The sequence below is a fragment of the Trachurus japonicus genome, chromosome 17 (genome assembly GCF_045865225.1).
Source record: "Trachurus japonicus isolate A0001 chromosome 17, Traja_1.0".
Taxonomy (NCBI): domain Eukaryota; kingdom Metazoa; phylum Chordata; class Actinopteri; order Carangiformes; family Carangidae; genus Trachurus; species Trachurus japonicus.
In genome coordinates this window covers 32,291,432-32,309,291 of record NC_140923.1, presented here as the reverse complement: position 1 = coordinate 32,309,291, position 17,860 = coordinate 32,291,432, and the positions used below count along the sequence as shown (strand labels likewise).

General features: G+C 43.0%; 1 protein-coding gene across 2 annotated transcripts in view; it reads left to right on the top strand.

The window, feature by feature from the left end:
• The window catches only part of tfr1a (transferrin receptor 1a), a 14,323-nt gene extending 2,143 nt beyond the window's left edge, over nt 1-12,180 (top strand). Inside the window, exons 2-18 of one of the 2 annotated variants that reach the window (XM_085805173.1) lie at nt 6,351-6,400; nt 6,836-7,073; nt 7,338-7,521; nt 7,631-7,856; nt 7,953-8,075; nt 8,184-8,279; nt 8,435-8,574; nt 8,723-8,874; nt 8,977-9,096; nt 9,245-9,330; nt 9,636-9,699; nt 9,837-9,904; nt 9,992-10,056; nt 10,177-10,270; nt 10,362-10,583; nt 10,762-10,920; nt 11,168-12,180. In XM_085805173.1, the coding sequence (XP_085661299.1) occupies nt 6,368-6,400; nt 6,836-7,073; nt 7,338-7,521; nt 7,631-7,856; nt 7,953-8,075; nt 8,184-8,279; nt 8,435-8,574; nt 8,723-8,874; nt 8,977-9,096; nt 9,245-9,330; nt 9,636-9,699; nt 9,837-9,904; nt 9,992-10,056; nt 10,177-10,270; nt 10,362-10,583; nt 10,762-10,920; nt 11,168-11,410 (2,313 nt within the window). In that variant the 5' untranslated portion in view covers nt 6,351-6,367 and the 3' untranslated portion in view covers nt 11,411-12,180. Of the gene's footprint in view, nt 1-6,350; nt 6,401-6,835; nt 7,074-7,337; nt 7,522-7,630; nt 7,857-7,952; nt 8,080-8,183; nt 8,280-8,434; nt 8,575-8,722; nt 8,875-8,976; nt 9,097-9,244; nt 9,331-9,635; nt 9,700-9,836; nt 9,905-9,991; nt 10,057-10,176; nt 10,271-10,361; nt 10,584-10,761; nt 10,921-11,167 lie in introns of both variants that reach the window. The other variant, XM_085805172.1, reaches the window with a different exon arrangement.
• The last annotated feature ends 5,680 nt before the right edge of the window (nt 12,181-17,860 follow it).

Below are 17,860 nucleotides of genomic sequence, written 5' to 3'. Positions count from 1 at the left end.
AGGGCTTGACGCTAAGCTTTTTTTCCAAGTAGCACTGTGCTACCATGCTGAAAAATTTAGTAGCACACAACATTTTTTTAGTAGCACAATAAAAATTTTGTCTGAAAATATCATTTTCAAACAAATAAAGTAGATTTAGCCTATAATCCTAACCCTGTAGACTAATTTTTAATGTTTTAACTGGCTCTTTGCCTTAACAAAAATCAGGAAAGACAAACAATGCAAATATGTGTGAGAAAATAGAATATTTATTACAACCAATATTAGTTTTTAGTTTTATGCTGTATGTGTGTGCATGTGGCCCAGGGGTGGGGGTATTGATGAGCAGTGAACCTATATTTCCCTCAGTATAAAAAGCTGAACATTACATACAGGGCTCTACACTAAGATTTTTTAGGAGCACAATGAAAAATGTTGTAGCAGGCTGTTTAAAGCCTTAAATAATGCTGAGGGTCCAACATGACCCATTTTTACATTTGAGAACAGTAAAAACACCAAACATTTTTCCTCAACAACCTGTCACACAAGCAGCTCCATGTTGCCCCTGTGTGATGTTCAGGGACAGGTCAGACAGGGAGCTTTGAGGTTGAAGTTTATATGAATGTTGCACTGTGAGACTGTGACCACATGTCAGCTGTTCTCACCGCGACAAGCGTTTTTTTTTTTTTGATAGCTCCGCGGTAGCCTCGGAGGCCACGTACCACCTAAGGGCTTCCTTCACCTGGGGCAGAGCTCCGTGTGAAACAGTAAGAGAGACACAGCCCGAGACCGTGAACCGGAGGAAGAAGCAGGTCGAACGTGCACGGAAAAAAAGCGCATCGCACCGAATGTGCGCTGCTACGGTGTCGCCTTGGCGTGCATGACGCGCGTCTACCTTGAAAGTAATGTGCGGAAAAGACGTTACATCTGAACGGCCCCGATGTACACAAGCTTTAATCAATGCGGCGGCCAAAATCACCAAACAGGCAGGGGGGGCGGGGCGGGGGGGATACTGCTCACGTTGAACAGCATGCAAAGCGGTGCATGCAGTTTCTGTCCGAGTCGCACTGATGCGACTGAATGCAATTTTTTATTCGCACGGGCTATTATCAACTCGCAAATGCGAGCAAAACTGTCGCACTGTCGAGCCCTGTCATGCACTGTACATGTTTCCAGGTAATAGTTCAATCAATAGTCAGATGGGAACTTCAGTTTGTATTCAGGTTTATGACTTCAGGGAAAGACATAACTCATCTACAAAGCTATTACTGCAACAGGAAGACAATGATTTTATCAGTAAGTAGTTGATACAATGTCTGGAATGAACAACTCATAACTTCTGACCCAAAGAAACTGTATTTTTTTTAAAATGAGATGTGATGGGAAAATTCCACTGAGTGTTTTGCGTTTATGTCCAGTCTCTTCATAGCTGGATATACACAAATACTCAAACAACTGCTGTAAAGTGCAGGTGTTTTAATGACCTGGCCATTTGCTGATGCTGGAGTTTCTTAGATACAGAGAATACTTTGTAGCTGTTATTGTCTGTTTGGTATGTATTCAAGGTTGCATTAGCTAGTAATAGTTATCATGTAATATTATTCAAGCAAAATATATTTTGTTAATATCTGCATTTTAAACCACATCACAACATCCTATAATAGTGCATGTTGAGTTTAATAATATAGTAAATAAGTGCTACGAGAGAATAGTTTTCACCTCCAACTTCTTTGCCCCCTCTTTGGCCCTCAACTTCAGTTGTTCAAGTTCACACTCGCTGTGTTGTAATTGTTTTCTTGCCACAGCTTCAGTAACTATTTATGAGGCAATGGCTCCCCTTTTCAAAGGGATTTCTTCAGTTACTAAGAACTTTATGAGGAAGCTACTTTTGCAACCTGTTCGACCCTTGAAACCAGAGAGAAATTCACCCTTCAAACAGTCTTTAAGGTTGAACTGCCTTATCTAACATGCTTGACTTCTTGCTATGTTTTTGGCTTGTGTGTTCAGGTAATTTGGTCTGTGCTATTGTTGGGTAGAATGACAAGCTGTTCCATGTCTTCACTATTTTTACTCTTAATTACAAGTGCATTGTATTGAGATGAACTCAAAGGGGACAGTTCTGTCCTGCTCTTTTTTTTTTCTTTCTTTTTTTTAAAAAAAGAATAGCTGTCCAACAGGCTATGCCTGCTGGTGCTGTTCCCAGAAGGGCGTGACTCAAGTTAGCGTTTACTATCTCTACTGCACACGCATCTTTTAGAAATTATTCAATAAAGATACAAGCCATGCCTCTTACTACTAACTAGTGGTTCAAAGACTTTTACAAGGGAATATACCTCATCAGAGACATAACACATGTTGATAACCATTAGTTGAATTGTTAATGTGTATGTATAGTTATGTACTGTATGTATGTTATACAGTAGTTCTTATATATAGTTATTTTATTTATATATATATACTGTGTGTGTGTTTTGTTTTGTTTATAGCTTATATCCATAGGTTTCTCAACTAAAAGAGTAGCTAATGAGATTAAAGTATTAGAGGTAGGCCTGGTATGTTTGGTATGTAAGATTATAGACATAGCTCTGCCCAATTAGCGTTACAGAGCAGCTAATCCTGTCCTGATGACACTTAAAAAAATCTGTATCAACACCTTTCAGGTTATGTTGGCAAAGAAGGCTATGAAAAAGAACATTTCAAGCTGCTAATGTTTGTCCATAAACTAGTTGTCTTATAGTTTGTGAACTTTAGAGCAGTGCAGTGCTGTTTTATTAAGGTTGTATCACCCCTTAAGGTTATAGATGTCAACACAGACCTGGGGCCAAGTTCTAAAGTTAGCTGCACTTACAATGTTTAGGAATATAGCCCGTGTGTTTTTCTGTACCGCAGTATTGGATGGTCAGGTTCCGCCATGCCTGCACCCTCCTCTGCTTCATTAAAAAACCTTTTGAACATGATTTTGGGAGTTCAGCAAGGCCATGCTTTGGTGCTTGAAATTGGGGCAGCCCTGTGCCTGCCAGAGAGTTTGTGTCTCCTTTCTCCTCACGCAATGTCCAGTTGGGTACCCTTCTGGTGGGGTTAGTAGACTGGCCCAGGGTCAGTCAGAATTCTTCTCTGCCGTTTCATTCCCCATGCTTTAATCACTGCATGCAAGCTTTATTTATGTACTTATTTATTATTCTCAGTAATAGCTTTACCAACAAAATACATTTATACATTTAATAGATTATTTACAAATTAAATAGTGAGCTAAATAGTTTTAGTTTAATTTATTCATTTAATAAGGGACAATGTGCAATTACATTAAACATTTAAAGGAAACAATTAAAAGATGGTTGCACCAGATTTAGCTCCCAGCTAATTTCCATCTGTAGTCCCTACTAGTGTTGGGCGATTTTGACATTCTCAGATCGTCCCAATCGCCCTCCCTGGAGATCGCCGATAGACCTATCTATCGCCGGGGTCCGGGGGGGGGGGGGGTTGGCGGCGTATGAGTATCGCTTTTACCGTGCCCTGCTGTGGGCGCATGACGTCTGTCCGACTACCCATTTCTCCGACCACCCATTTCTCCGACTCCAACCATACATTTCTTTATTTTTGCGTCCATCAGTCCGACCTCCCACTTCTCCGACTTAAGTAGCCCTAATCCTTAACCTTACCCTAAACCTAACCTCAACACTGTAGAATGGGTAGTCGGAGAAATGAGCCGTCGGACTTGTGGGCAGTCGGACTGACGTATGCTCCCCCCCTGCTGTCATGCATGCGCGCTTCTCTGTGTGTGTGTGTGTGTGTGTGTGTGTGTGAGGGCTATTAACGGAGAAAGAGCGCTATGATCAATGAACAGAACGCTATTGCGTTGCCGAAAGCCGAAAAATCTATTCATGGCGGACGTAATTTATTTGTGGCATATCAGTGAACACGTCGTCGGGCTGTGACATACAGTTACAGGGCTGGCGTCGGCAGCCTAGTCACAGCCACAACACCAGCTAAACGTGTTTCCTCAAATTTGAGGCGGAGTGGCCACCCTGTTTACCACAGAGATGTTGTGTGCGGTCATATGACTACCTGGCTCCGTCTGATTGGACGTCGCCAGTGGCTGCATTTGATTGGTGAAACACTGTCATTTGACAGAGTATAGTTGGAAGCAGCAAGCCAAGCGGCTTCATTAAAACAAAACAAACAGATTGCGCATTAGATCAATAAAAAAGTAGCGAGTATGTGTGTGTGTGTAAAATCGGCAAGAAAACAAAACATCGCCGATCGTCCTTCCAATCGCCGATAGACGATTGGATCGCCAATCGGCACAACCCTAGTCCCTACACAAATCTTATCATGTTTTGAAACATCTGGGTGTTGCTCGTCCACTGTCAACAAAGCAGCAATTCAGTGACTTATTCAGTTCAAAGTTTAACAGACTTAACTTTTGAGGGCATACTACTTCTCACAAAAGGTGGCTGTTAAAGCTGGTGGAGTAATCTCCTACATCGATTGATAAGACATGGTTTATTTAAGAGGGTTTTGTCTGTTTGGTTATTTTCTGAAGGTCAGACAGGGTAGGAGAGGCCACAAGGGTTCTTTGCTTATCCCTTATGAAGAAAGTTGGTTGGATGTGTGAGATACTGCTAGCTGGAATGTTTCTTCTGTGATAGTAATTTGCAAATACTTTGAATGAATACAGCTTATTTGGTTTGTATTCATTTGTATGAACACAGTGGAAATGCATGTTGTTGTGCAGCAAGTTTGAAATAGATAAAGTCTTATTTAATTGTCACGCTGCATCTAGCACATGGATTTGCTCAGTTCCTTAGCCTGCTCTCTCACAAAGGCACTGACAACAGACCCATACGGCACAGTCTCACTGGCCATCAGGAGACCTGTGTGCAGACATGTCAAGTGTAGCTATAGCTAGTGGTTATTTATTTTTCATGAGGACAGCTATTTTTTGAAATGTTTGCAGTAAAATACCCTTTTATATCTGGTATTATTTGTTTAATTCAAGGAAGCTTATTTGTTTTCCACAGTTACATTATTGTGCAGTATGTAATTTTTGCTTGTCTTGTCCAAGATTGTCACACAGGGCATTGAAAGATGGTGGCTACTATTATCAGCCAAGTGTGGTTCGATTGAAGAAGCTGTGTATGACCAGCTAGATAGGTCAAACTTCATTCAAACAATGAACACGTCCCCGCCCAGATACTCTGTTTCCTTATGTTGACATACCGAAAATACCAAGAAATAGACTCAAAAGTTTCGAACATGAAACATGGTGAAGTGGAGGTGGTCAAATCTCCTCCCTGCTGTTCTATAAAACAACTTTGTCTCTGTGCCCGTAGTCGTAACACGATACAGATGTTTAAAATGACCAACTTCCATACCCTCTCCACAAAAAACAAGATGGATCTAAATATAGAAAATATATAGATTGGCATTTTCTTTTAAAGTTGTTGTCTTGCTGGTTCTATTGGCTCCACTTCCCCCTGATTCCTGGGGGTATTGTGCTATTTCATCTGTTTCCATAACCCTTCATAAAATGTCCACAAATACAGATAGTGGTGAATTGAACACAATGAATGGATGGAAGGCTCCATCTTTATATGTATGTAATGTTTGATTCACAGAATCCAACATTCGAAGACCAGTTGACCTAAATGGTTCATGGCAATAACGTGACTCATAAGTGTTAGTGTGTATTGATAATTTAAATGATATAGCAATAGTGAATGTTTAGTTTGCAGCAGTGCATTGTATATGAATGCAAAATGGCTCTTGACAGTTAGGATCTTACATGCTTTGCAATGCTGCATAATGGTTTCGACCCATCCTACCCCCCACAGTTTTAGCACCTTACAGAGCAGGCCTCTCTCCTGGAAACTGTCACATGTTGCTTTTATTCTACATGAATAACACGTATTACAGTGCTTAAGAAAATATACAGAAGAGTTGCATTTCAGCTTCAGCTCTTCTGTTAAATTGAAACCTTGCTTTGTTTGGCTTGTGGTTTGAACTGAAGCTTGTGGGAAGCTAGTTATGCTGTTATTGTATTCTTCTGGCGATGGATCACATGGAGGCATGGAGTCTGACCTGTGCAGGACACTGGTCTTTTGTGCCTAGAAACAGTGCTGCCTTTCTAGTTAGCAGCAAAGGAAACCCCATGCATGTTTGGACAAGAGGTGGGACGTGTTCTTTGGACACCCCATTATTCCCACAAATCAGTTACACAATGTATCCACACGGCACCGAAATAAACCCTTTAGAAGTCCTAGAGCGCAGACACTCATTCTTCGTAGACTTGCTGATTTGATGTCTTTAATTTGTAGCCACCATTTCTACTATATAAAAGTCCAACGTGGTCGTTTGTTTCCCTTTTTCAGAATCCTAAGAAGCAGCAATGGACCAAGCAAGGTCAACCATATCAAAAATTGTGAGTATCGTAACTTTACTTGACTCAAAAACAAGTTTGGCTTGTAGGAATGATCCCTCCATTGCGGAATGTTATCGTTACCACCAAAAAAGAAAAGAAAAAAGTAAATCATTAATCAATAATCAGTAAATGTGAACCACTGTCACCATGCAGTCATGGTTACACAAGTGATGAACTACTTCCTGTCAGATTTGTTGCTGATGTTGGAACATTTAAGTCTTTAAATGAACTTTGGCAAGCATTCAGAGCCACACAACAATTTTCTGTCTGGTGAGGCAAATCCAAACTGTACTACAACAATTTGTACAAAATCTCACTGCACATTGAGTGCAGCTTTTTCTCTTACAATCATGGGTTCAATCATGTATCATGTATCATACACCTATGTATTGTTCGATTAATGTTGTTCATTGTAATGTTTTTCTTCCTATACAGTTTAATGGGGAGCCACACTCCTACACACGGTTCAACTTGACACAAAACATGGAAGGCGACAATAGCCATGTGGAGATGAAGCTGTCGTCTGACATGGATGAGGAAGTTGGTGGAAATGGAGTGGGAGAACATCTGAATCACAACTCGGCCCGCAAACCGTATGTGACTCAAAAGGTTGGACGAACACCCAAGAACCTCTGCTTCATGGCAGCTGCAGTCCTCCTCATCTTTATCATTGGTAAGAGGGGTCAACAAATAAAGAAGGTGCATTCATATGAAGACTGCATCAATAACATGTGTGGAGTTCCACAGGGATCAATCTTAGGACCACTACTCTTCTGTGTTATGAGTTTTTAATTGGTGTTTTAATCGGAAGACTTGGTGTCTTTTCCCAACCATGCAGACAACACATAGCTTTATGTACCTGTGTCTCCTGATGTGTGCTTGTTTTGGTCCCAGTTGACTCTGGTTGTTCCTCATTTTAAACCACTGCTTCTTTCAGGATACTTGATTGGCTACCTGGTCCATCAAAAGAAGGACCCGGCTCCCAACCCTGTAGTGTCGGTGATCCCTTTTGAACAAGATGTTAAACACGAGACAGGTGCTGCCCCCCTAATGGACTGGGATGATGTCAAAGCACTTTTGGCTGAAAAATTGAGTGAATCCAAATTTGAATCTGTCTTTAGGTAAGCCTAAATTTTTCGGCCAGGCAGTGATGACTTCTTTTTCTAAAAATCATAGTTTTAACTCTGCCATTTTCCTTTTCCTGTCATGTTTGGTTTTCTCTGTCATCAGTGAGTTTACCAGTCTCAACCACCGAGCTGGTTCTCCTGGTGATGAAGAGCTGGCGAACAAGGTGAACAATAGGTTTAAAGAGTACGGCATGGACACCTGGACTGATGAGCACTTTGTTAGGGTTCAGGACCCTCCAGCTTCTGGCTCCAACAGAGTTGTTTTCAAGAACGGGATTGAGGAGCGTCCAACTGGATTTCTGTCCTACAGTGCCAGTGGATCAGTAACGGTAATCTACAAGATAAATTAAAGCAGAGATTTTTTTTCATAAGAAAGGTAATTCCCTAATTTTATTTCTCTCTTTTTTTTTCTTTCTTCGGCCCAGGGTGCTGTTGTGTATGCGCACTATGGGCAGCAAGTGGACTTCACATCGCTGCAGGGCAAGAATGTCAACCTGAATGGCAAGGTCCTGCTGGTCAGAGCTGGTAGGCTCAGTTATGCTAAGAAGGTGGGTGGTTTTAGTAAGACATTTAAATATGTAGATTTTATGTGCTTTTCCCCTCAGTTGCTCTAAAGTATGAAATTCTGAACCTTGCTTGTATCTTTTTGCTTACAGGTAGCCAATGCTGCCAAAATGAACGCCTCTGCTGTGTTGATCTATGCAGACCCCACAGATTACTCTATCGGAGAGACAACTCAGCTGTATGGACATGTGAGTGTGGACTGTTTAGAAACAGAGATTAAAAATCGTACTTATTTCGAAACATGATCAGTTCTGTTGGTGCCGTGACAACAAACAAACGAAAGCATTTGTTGTCAACTGTTGTGCTGGTCAAACTTCATAAGTCTTCCTTGTGTCTGTCACAGGTCCACTTGGGGTCAGGGGATCCCTACACCCCAGGCTTCCCCTCCTTCAACCACACTCAGTTTCCTCCCGTCCAGTCTTCAGGTCTACCAACAATCTTGGCTCAGACCATCACAACAGCCACGGCAACTAAGATTATGCAGTAAGACCCAGACACACTGTGGACCATCTGAAATGATGATGAAAACTTGAAATATTCACTCTGCAAACTGTACTATCTGATGACGTAAAGTGGGATATAGACATGTGTCTCAGTAGTGGCTGACATGTTTATTATGTGTGTCCAACAGGCAGCTGGGGGGTCAGAGTGCACCTGCAGAATGGGGAAGCTACTACAAACTGGGAGATGATACAGATGTGATCACTGTGGAGGTCAACAACGTCCTCACTGAAAAGAGCATACACAATGTCTTTGGTGCCATCAAAGGCTTTGTGGATGCAGGTAAGATGCTACTTTAACAAGACAGACATGAGATCAGGTCAGTTGAATGTCAGTGAGAGTGTTGTGGTTGCCTTTTCTGATTGTCTCATGGTTAAATCTTAGACCGGTATGTGGTCATCGGTGCTCAGAGGGATGCCTGGGGTCCAGGTTTTGCAACATCAACTGTTGGCACCAGCGTGCTTGTTGAGCTGGCTCGTTCCATCTCAGACATGGTGAAGAATGGTGAGTCTCAGTCTTGATGACAGCTGCTGTTTCTGATGAGAAATGATTTTGACAGAAGTGACATGAGTGACATGACATTAATATCAGATCCTGTTTAGTGAGGCCACTGCTCTTTTTGTTCATACTCATGTGTTATCCACTTGAACAGATGGATTCAAGCCAAGGAGGACCATTGTGTTTGCTAGCTGGAGTGCTGGAGAATATGGGAGTGTTGGCGCCACCGAGTGGCTGGAGGTGAGAACTGCATGATGTTTGAAACTGTTGAACAAGAAAGTCTTGGATTGGATTGGATTGGATTGTACTTTATTGTCCCAAAGGGAAATTTGTTTTGGACTCAGAGCCACTGCATACACAAAACAATACATAGGAGACATTCATACAAAGTACTTTCACACCTTTAACACACATTCAAAACAGTGAAGGGTGCTTCCACTCTATTACAAGTAAATCAATAAAATCAGTAAATCCGTACAACTGATCAAACCAGCACAACAATGAGTAATGTTACTGACTGTTTTTTGTACTTGTTGCATTTCTAGGGTTATCTGACTTCTCTGAACATGAAAGCCTTCTCCTACATCAACCTGGATGGTGTTGTAACAGGTATTTACTTCTCTTTTACAAACATCTTTGACATCTTGTCCACATTATATGAATAGTTAGAAAAATGGCTGTAACTGATATTGACATCTAGAACTGTAATGTGTTAAAGGACACTTCACTCCAATGTTCTTCTCCAGGTCGCAGTGGATTTAAAGTAGCAGCCAGTCCCTTGATGCACAGCCTGATTGAGAGCACTCTGAAGGAGGTGAACTCAGCAATTCAATACAATCCATTCATGTCATTTAGTCAAGTTTTTCAGAAAAATGAATGTATTCAATTGTTTTGTCCTCAGGTGAAATTTGACAACACTCAGTCTCTTATCTCTCAGTTTGGGAAGAGCAACTGGGAATCGGACATGTAAGTCTTTTACATTCTCCTCTACAGACTCAGTGTTTCATTACCTCCATGACTACCAAACTTTTCTCATACTCATGTTCAGCAAATGGTCACTGCTTCTTTTTCATTTTCATCTTCCAGTTTGGAGCCTCTGAAACCAGACAACGCTGCATATCCTTTCCTGGCCTTCTCTGGCATTCCCTCACTCTCATTTAGATTTGCTGCTGGTAACTCAGTAAGTCGTCCTGATGTTCCAAAATTAAATAAGAGTTTTGACAACCCTGTTCATTGACCTAACTCATCCTAATGTTCTTCTCCTCCTTTAGCACTACCAGTACTTTGGCACACTGGAGGACAACCAGCTGAAGCTGAACAGCGCCACAGCCAACAATGTTCCTAAGCTGGCTGTAGCATCAGCCCAGTTTGCAGGTCACATAGCTCTGAGGCTGGTCCATGATCATCTGCTGCAGATGGACCTGGGGAAATACGAGAAGCTCATACGTACTCGTGTGGCGCAAATCAATGTGAAAGTCAAGAGTGTTCAGAGAGTGAGTGGCAAATGAAAATAATGTTTACCTTCAATTTTCAATTTTTCTGCCATTTAATTATCATTTTGTTCCATTGCTGTTAAAAAAATAACCAGATGTCCCTGGAAGATGCTCATCTATTTAATTGAGTTAACTCAGTTCACTAACTAAGCGGTGTTGATGCTGTGTCTGCTTCCAGGCTCAGCCTCAGCTGTTGCCCAAGGCCCTGACAGTGCAGTGGTTGATCTCAGCCTATGGCTCCTACGGCCGTGCCTCTCGTGCCCTGGCAACAGAAGTCCAGAACAGTGACCTGGAGGACATTGAGAAGTGCCGCATCATCAATGACCGCATCATGACGGTAAGATCTCTACAGTTTGGGATCATTGTTGAGATACTCTGTAGAAATGCAACACTCACACACAGTCATGTGCAGAGGCCAGTCCAGGTTATTTGCTGATCAGAACGTGGTGGAAGGCAGTGATGGTGCTGATATTAAAGGTTGTTCAGCAGTGCATAGAGTGTAAAATAACCACCCTAAAAGACATGACATAATTAAATGCATTTATGTGAACGTCCTTCTCTCCTTCTCTCCCGTGTTTCTGCAGGTGGAAAGGAACTTCCTGTCGCCCTACGTGTCTCCCAGAGATAGTCCCTTCCGTCACATCCTGCTGGGCTCCGGCCCCCACACTCTCACAGCTCTGTCCGACCATCTTGATGCGCTCAGGACCGACGCCCCTGAGGCTGACGCCGACCTGTTCCACAACCAGTTTGCCCTGGCTACCTGGACCATTCAGGGCTGTGCCAACTCACTAGCAGGCGACATCTGGTCCTTGGATAATGAAATCTAAAATAATTTCCCCTCCCTACTCCTCTGTTCATGGTTTGGCCCTCTTATCACAACTGGCAGTGTGAAAACCAGTAGGCTGTTTTAATTCACCAACAGTCCCAATTGCAGTCACAGTAATGATAACATGTGCATAAGCCTCCTGCCTTAACAAAGAAGTTCAGTAGGTCTTTTTTTCCCACTTTGGAAAGAGAAATAATTCAAATAATATTTCAAATCATTTAACTTGTGGTACTTGAATACCACAGTCTTGAACACATTGGTGCTAGTAACAACTACCTGTATAAATGCCTGTGTTACGTGGCAGTACTATTCAAATTGGTGATACCCTCTGCATGAAAGAGATACAGTCAAAGTGATACTTTTCAGTGCAGTATCAGGTCACACAGCGATGACTATTTACCAGCTCAGAGGTTAGTAAACAGAAAAGGGCAGTATGATGTAATAAGCTAAAGATGTCCATTTGTTTACCATAATAATTACAATTCACAACTGCTGGTATTTCCACTGCTGCTGTAGCCTCATGTTGAAACCTGAGCTGGTTTCTTTTGGTAGCTATAATTTCGTACTGTGCTGACATCTGATACTCAACTCTTTGTCAGAGATTCAGACGTTGCTGAAAAGGACTAAAGATTAATTTGTAATGACACAGCACAGAACACACCTAGAGGTAGAGTTGAGACAATCGGCTGTTGTTACTGGCACTGTCCAACACTCAAGCAGCGTTAATCTCTCAAGAAAAGTCCTACTTACATGCAACAATTTACAAAACAAGATTATGATCTGAAGTTGATAGTTAGGGAGGCGGGGGAGGGAGACCGTCTCTAACCACGTGGCACTGAATCAACAAACCGTACATCTATTTATTGTGTTATTTATTTATCAGTGGCAGGGTTCACTATAAATAGTTTTTTTATCGCCTTTTCTAAAAAAACGTATAATTATCGGGAGCAGTGCCTTCCATAATTATGACAGTTATACTGTCGAAATGACAAAGCAGCATCTGCTAAAAGTAGTGTACATGTGGACCGATGACCAGTGCTGCGCACAGAGCCACTCAATTCTGAGGTCAAAATGATTTTCTACATAACTGACACTGGATGGATCTTTAGCAAGACAAGCTTACGTATGACATTTGACAATATTTCTTGACTGTCTTTGAATGTATCCTCAGCACTGGCTCCTTGGTACATGTACACTTCTTGTCCTGACAACATTATCGGGAGCAGTGTCTTCCATAATGTGAAAGAAGAAGGTAGTTTTTGCCTACCACTGTGTGTCTGTATCGGAGGCAGTGACCTCCATATTTCACTGTAGGGGTGGATGTTTTTATTATCGGGAACAGTGTTTCCCATAATGTTTGTATATATACAGTTCATTGCTACACAATGCACATGTTGCCTGCATCTTTAGATCCCTTCTGTGTTTCCATGCTCATGTACCTCTGTAGTTTCCTCTTGCACAAATATCAGCCCACAGCTTGTGCTCACAGATCTGAGAGATGGTGATGAGTTTAGACGTCAGCTCTTCTTTTGCTGTCTGTCTCTGTTAGTAGGTTCAGATGTCTTCAATCTGTTTTGGGTTTCTTAACTGAGCTCTTTGTCTCATTTTAATTGGATTGTTTCTTTTGGTTGTGTATGGAACTGATATAGAAGGTCGTCAGCTTTAAAGAAATCATGATACAAACATGGGACCACTGTGGTTACAGTGGTGTGGTTCAGTTTTTCCAGAAGACATGGCCACTCTGCAATGTGTGTTTTTTTTTTTTTTCTTTTTTTTTTTTAGTGATCCTTGTCTGTGTGAAAGTACACTCTACCTTCTATTTTGGTGTGTTCATCATACTTGTTAAGAGATTTCCTTGTGCCTTTTTGTTTTGTGACTGTGTTATAGAACAAAGTTTCTACATGCAGTACTGAAAGGACTTTTTGAGGATGAATATTTGGCTTGTTTAGTTCTGACATTTCTCTTTTCCCCCTGTTTCTGCTAGAATCTGAAGTTACTGGTGTAAAATGCCTGTTCTGCTACAACACTTTTTAGATCAAGTTACAAGAAAGATGAAATTTGTGACGATGAAAGGAAAAAAAGCATCAGTTTAAATGGGTTTAAAAATGACACTGAATGTTACAGTAGTTGACCTGGTGCTCCTTTCTTTAGCTCATCTGCTCAAGTCTGGTCAGAAGGCCCCAATGGATTTCTAATGTTTTATCATGAGAACCACCTGATGTTAGGCCTCTGCAGAACACATGTTTTATTTGTTCACCACTGATAGATGCTGGACTACAATGAGGTTACATTCTTGAAAATAGCAACTTGCTGACCACCAGGAAAACCATAAACCAAATTGTTAATTGTTACGATGAGGATTCAGACAAAGAAAAATGTATTTATTTGAAGATATTCAAAGTGTTGTCATTTATAAAGAATGAGTCTGAAAATTGTTAAAGAAGTGCATTTTCCCATTAGATTTTATACAAGTTTGCTTTATTTGTTTTTTTCCTGTTTTTTGCTGCAATAAACTGTCATCACAATAGTTGAGCCTTGATTATTACTTCACCTATAATTCTTACAATTATCAATTTGACACATTCACAAAACTCATACAGTCTCCACTCACAGCAAACACATCAGCTGTACTTGAATAGAGAATAACAGTGTGAAACGTTCGCACTGTACTACAGAACAGCCTCATTTCTTCACAAGCTGCTGGATGTGTAGTTTATTAGGGTCCGGGCAGCTAAGCCGGGACACTATCCGGGACACTATCTTCTTCTTCTTCTTCTTCTTCTTCTTCTTCTTCTTCTTCTTCTTCTTCTTCTTCTTCTTCTTCTTCTTCTTCTTCTTCTTCTTCTTCTTCTTCTTCTTCTTGGTTAAGAGTTTTCTGCAGAGAACAAAAGGTGTTAAAAACCTCAACTTTGATCAACATTTCCCTGACAAGTTTACCTTTTTCCTGACGGCCAAGCACGTTATAAAGCACAGAGCATCATCTGACTTAACTGATCAAGAAATCTTTAGGTTAAGAAAACATATGTTAAAAGTCAGAAAACAACTACATCTTTGAGTATGATGATGCGTTTTGTGTTCCCATTCTTTATTATTTTTTGTATTTTTTATTTTTCCTTTATCTCCCATATGAATGGTTTTAGAGTAGGAACGCTGAATGTGAATGGAGCGAGGGAGGTGAGAAAGAGGGCACTTGTGTTGGACACAGCAAGGAGTAAACGTATTGATGTGTTGTTTTTGCAAGAGGTTCATAGTGACCAGGGTAATGAGGGGGACTGGGAGAAAGAATGGGAGGGGCAGGTGGTGCTAAGCCACCACACCACACTGAGTGCTGGTGTGGGCATCCTCCTCTCTAGGAGGTTCACTCCTTCCTCCTTAGAGGTGGAGGAGGTGGTCAAGGGGAGGTGCCTTCTAGTCAGAGCCAAATTTGATACTTTTACCCTGGTTTTTATAAATATTTATGCGCCAAACAATGGAAATGAGAGAAAGAGCTTTTTTACGACAGTGAATTCCACACTTAACTGCTGCAGCTCGGAGGATTTTTTATTTTTGGGCGGGGATTTTAACTGTACAGAGGCTGATCTTTTAGATCGCAATCATGCAGAGCCGCATCCAGGTTCCCAGCACACCCTGAAGCAGCTGGTCCACTCCCATGGCTTGGTGGATGTGTGGAGGAGGATGCACACAGACTGTCGTCAGTACACCTGGTCCCACCTGAGAGAGGGGGGGGTCTCTCTAGCCAGGCTGGATAGGTTGTATTGTTTTAAGCACCATTTTAATGTGGTTAAAGAATGTAGGATAGTGCCAGTCGGTTTTACGGATCATGCTTTGGTGTTGTGTGATGTGTTTTTTAAGGATGTTGTACCGAAGAGCGCGTACTGGCATTTTAATTCTGCTTTGGTTTTAGATAAAGGGTTTAAAGAGGTGTTAAGGTATTTTTGGTGTGGTTTTAGAGAGAGAAAAAATGAGTTTGATTGTCTTAGGCAGTGGTGGGACCATGGGAAAGTGCAGATAAAGCTTCTTTGTCAGCAGTACACTCTCAATGTCACACAGCACATGTGTAGATCTGTTAAGGACCTGGAGAGTGAAATAGTGGAATTGGAAGCTTTTAGCTATTCCACAGGAAATCGAGGCCATATTGAGGTCCTCAACACTAAAAAGATGGCATTAGCCAACCTGCTGGACGCTAAGGTAGCCTACAGGGTGCGCTGGTCCGGTCCCGGGTTCAGAACATCACCGAGATGGATGCTCCCTCTGGCTTCTTTTTTGGTCTGGAGAAGAAGCGAGGACAGAGGAAGATAATCCACGCACTTCATTCTGACACAGGGCAGGAGTTGAGGGAACCAGGCCAGATCAGGAACAGGGCCGTGCAGTTTTTCTCCTCGCTTTACTCGTCAGAGTACGAGGAAAACACAGAGTTGGAAGGAGAGTTTTGTGCGGAGCTGCCACAGGTGTCGGAGGGCACTAATGGTCAGCTGAGCGCAGCGCTCCAACTGGAGGAGCTGGCAGCCGCCCTGCAGGGCATGCAGGGTAGGAAAGCGCCAGGTATTGATGGACTCACTGTAGAGTTCTACAAAGAGTACTGGGACATCCTGGGCTCTGATTTGCTGCACGTGTTGAACGAGAGTCTGGCCTGTGGTTCCCTCCCCCTCTCCTGCCGCAGGGCGGTGGTGACCCTTCTCCCCAAGAAGGGAAACCTGCAGGAGATAGAAAATTGGCGCCCTGTGTCGTTGTTGTGCGTGGATTATAAGATTCTGTCCAAAGTCTTGGCCTCCAGACTAAGGGGAGCCATGGAGCAGGTCATCCACCGGGACCAGACCTACTGCGTACCAGGCAGGTCTATGGTAGATAACATCTACCTAATTAGGGACGTTTTGGAGCTCTCCAGCTCATTGGACTGTAATACTGGTCTCATTTCGCTAGACCAGGAGAAGGCTTTTGACCGGGTTGAACACAACTTCCTCTGGAGGGTGATGGAGAGGTTTGGGTTCAGCCCTGGTTTCATTGCCATGATCCGTGTGCTGTATACAGACATTGAGAGTCTACTGAAGTTCAACGGCAGTCTGTGTGCTCCGTTCAGGGTGCATAGAGGTGTCCGGCAGGGCTGTTCCCTGTCCGGGATGCTCTATGCACTCTCCCTTGAACCCCTCCTCTCAAGGATACGCAGCAGTGTTGAAGGACTGTTTTTACCAGGTTTTAGCAGCAACATTGTTTTATCTGCTTACGCAGATGACCTTATCGTGGCAGTTAAAAATTAAGATGATGTCAACAGTTTAATCGAGTTGACGGACAAGTACAGAAGCCTGTCCGCTGCAAGAGTAAATTGGTATAAAAGCGAGGCAGTTGCAGTTGGGAAGTGGCCTAATGGCCTCCCAACACTCCCCCAGAACCTGGTCTGGAAGAGGGAGGGCTTAAAATACCTCGGCGTCTTCCTTGGAGGTAAGGCCATGGAACAAAAAAATTGGGAGGGAGTAGAGGAGAAAATCTGTGACAAGATGAAGAAATGGAAGTGGCTACTGCCACAGATGTCCTACAGAGGAAGAGTCCTGGTTTTAAACAACCTGTGTGCATCTCTACTGTGGCACCGCCTGTCCTGCCTGGACCCGCCCAGTGGGCTCTTAACAAAGATCCAGGAGAAAATTGTAAACTTTTTTTGGGACGGCTTACATTGGGTACCACAGGGGGTGTTGTTTTTACCGAGAGAGGAGGGGGGGCAGGGCCTCATCCACCTGGCCAGCAGGACGGCAGCGTTTAGGCTGCTGTTCCTTCAGAGGTACATAGCTGGTCCAGCAGACTTGGTGTGGAGGGGTGTGGCCAGCGGCATCTTCAGAGGGGTGAGTAATCTGGGACTGGATGCTGCTCTGTTTTTTACTGATTTTAAATTTCTAAATTTTAATGGGGTTCCTCCTTTTTATCAGAGTATTTTTAAGGTGTGGGCTTTCTTTAAGAGCAGCAGGGAAAAAGAAAGCTCCAGCTCTCTGTTTTGGCTACTGAAAGAGCCGCTGATTCATGGAGCCAGGCTGGACATCTCCAGTGCAGCTACGCCTGGGCTGACGGCGGCGCTGCGCCGGGCCAGGACGGTGGACCTGCAGAGCTTGGTCCACGCCGCAGGGCCCGCCCTGATGGACTCGGAGAGCGTGGGGCGTGTGCTGGGCCTCCAGTCCCGCAGGATGGTCCAGAGGTTGTTGCAGCTCTGGAGGGAAAAACTGACACTGACAGAGAAACAGCTCCTTAGGGAATTTGGCAGAGGGGAGGAGCCGGACCCTACAGACCCCCCCCCTGGGATCCAGCTCAGCCCACAGACTGATCAGGAGGGTCCTCTGGTGAGAGGGGCCGCCTTCAGCCTGCACACAGTCCATAGAAAGACTCTTTACAGAGCTTGTGTGCAAGCTCTAAATAAGAAAACTTTGGGGGGCAGAGCACCATGTGCATGGGCTGACAGGTTTGGAGGGGC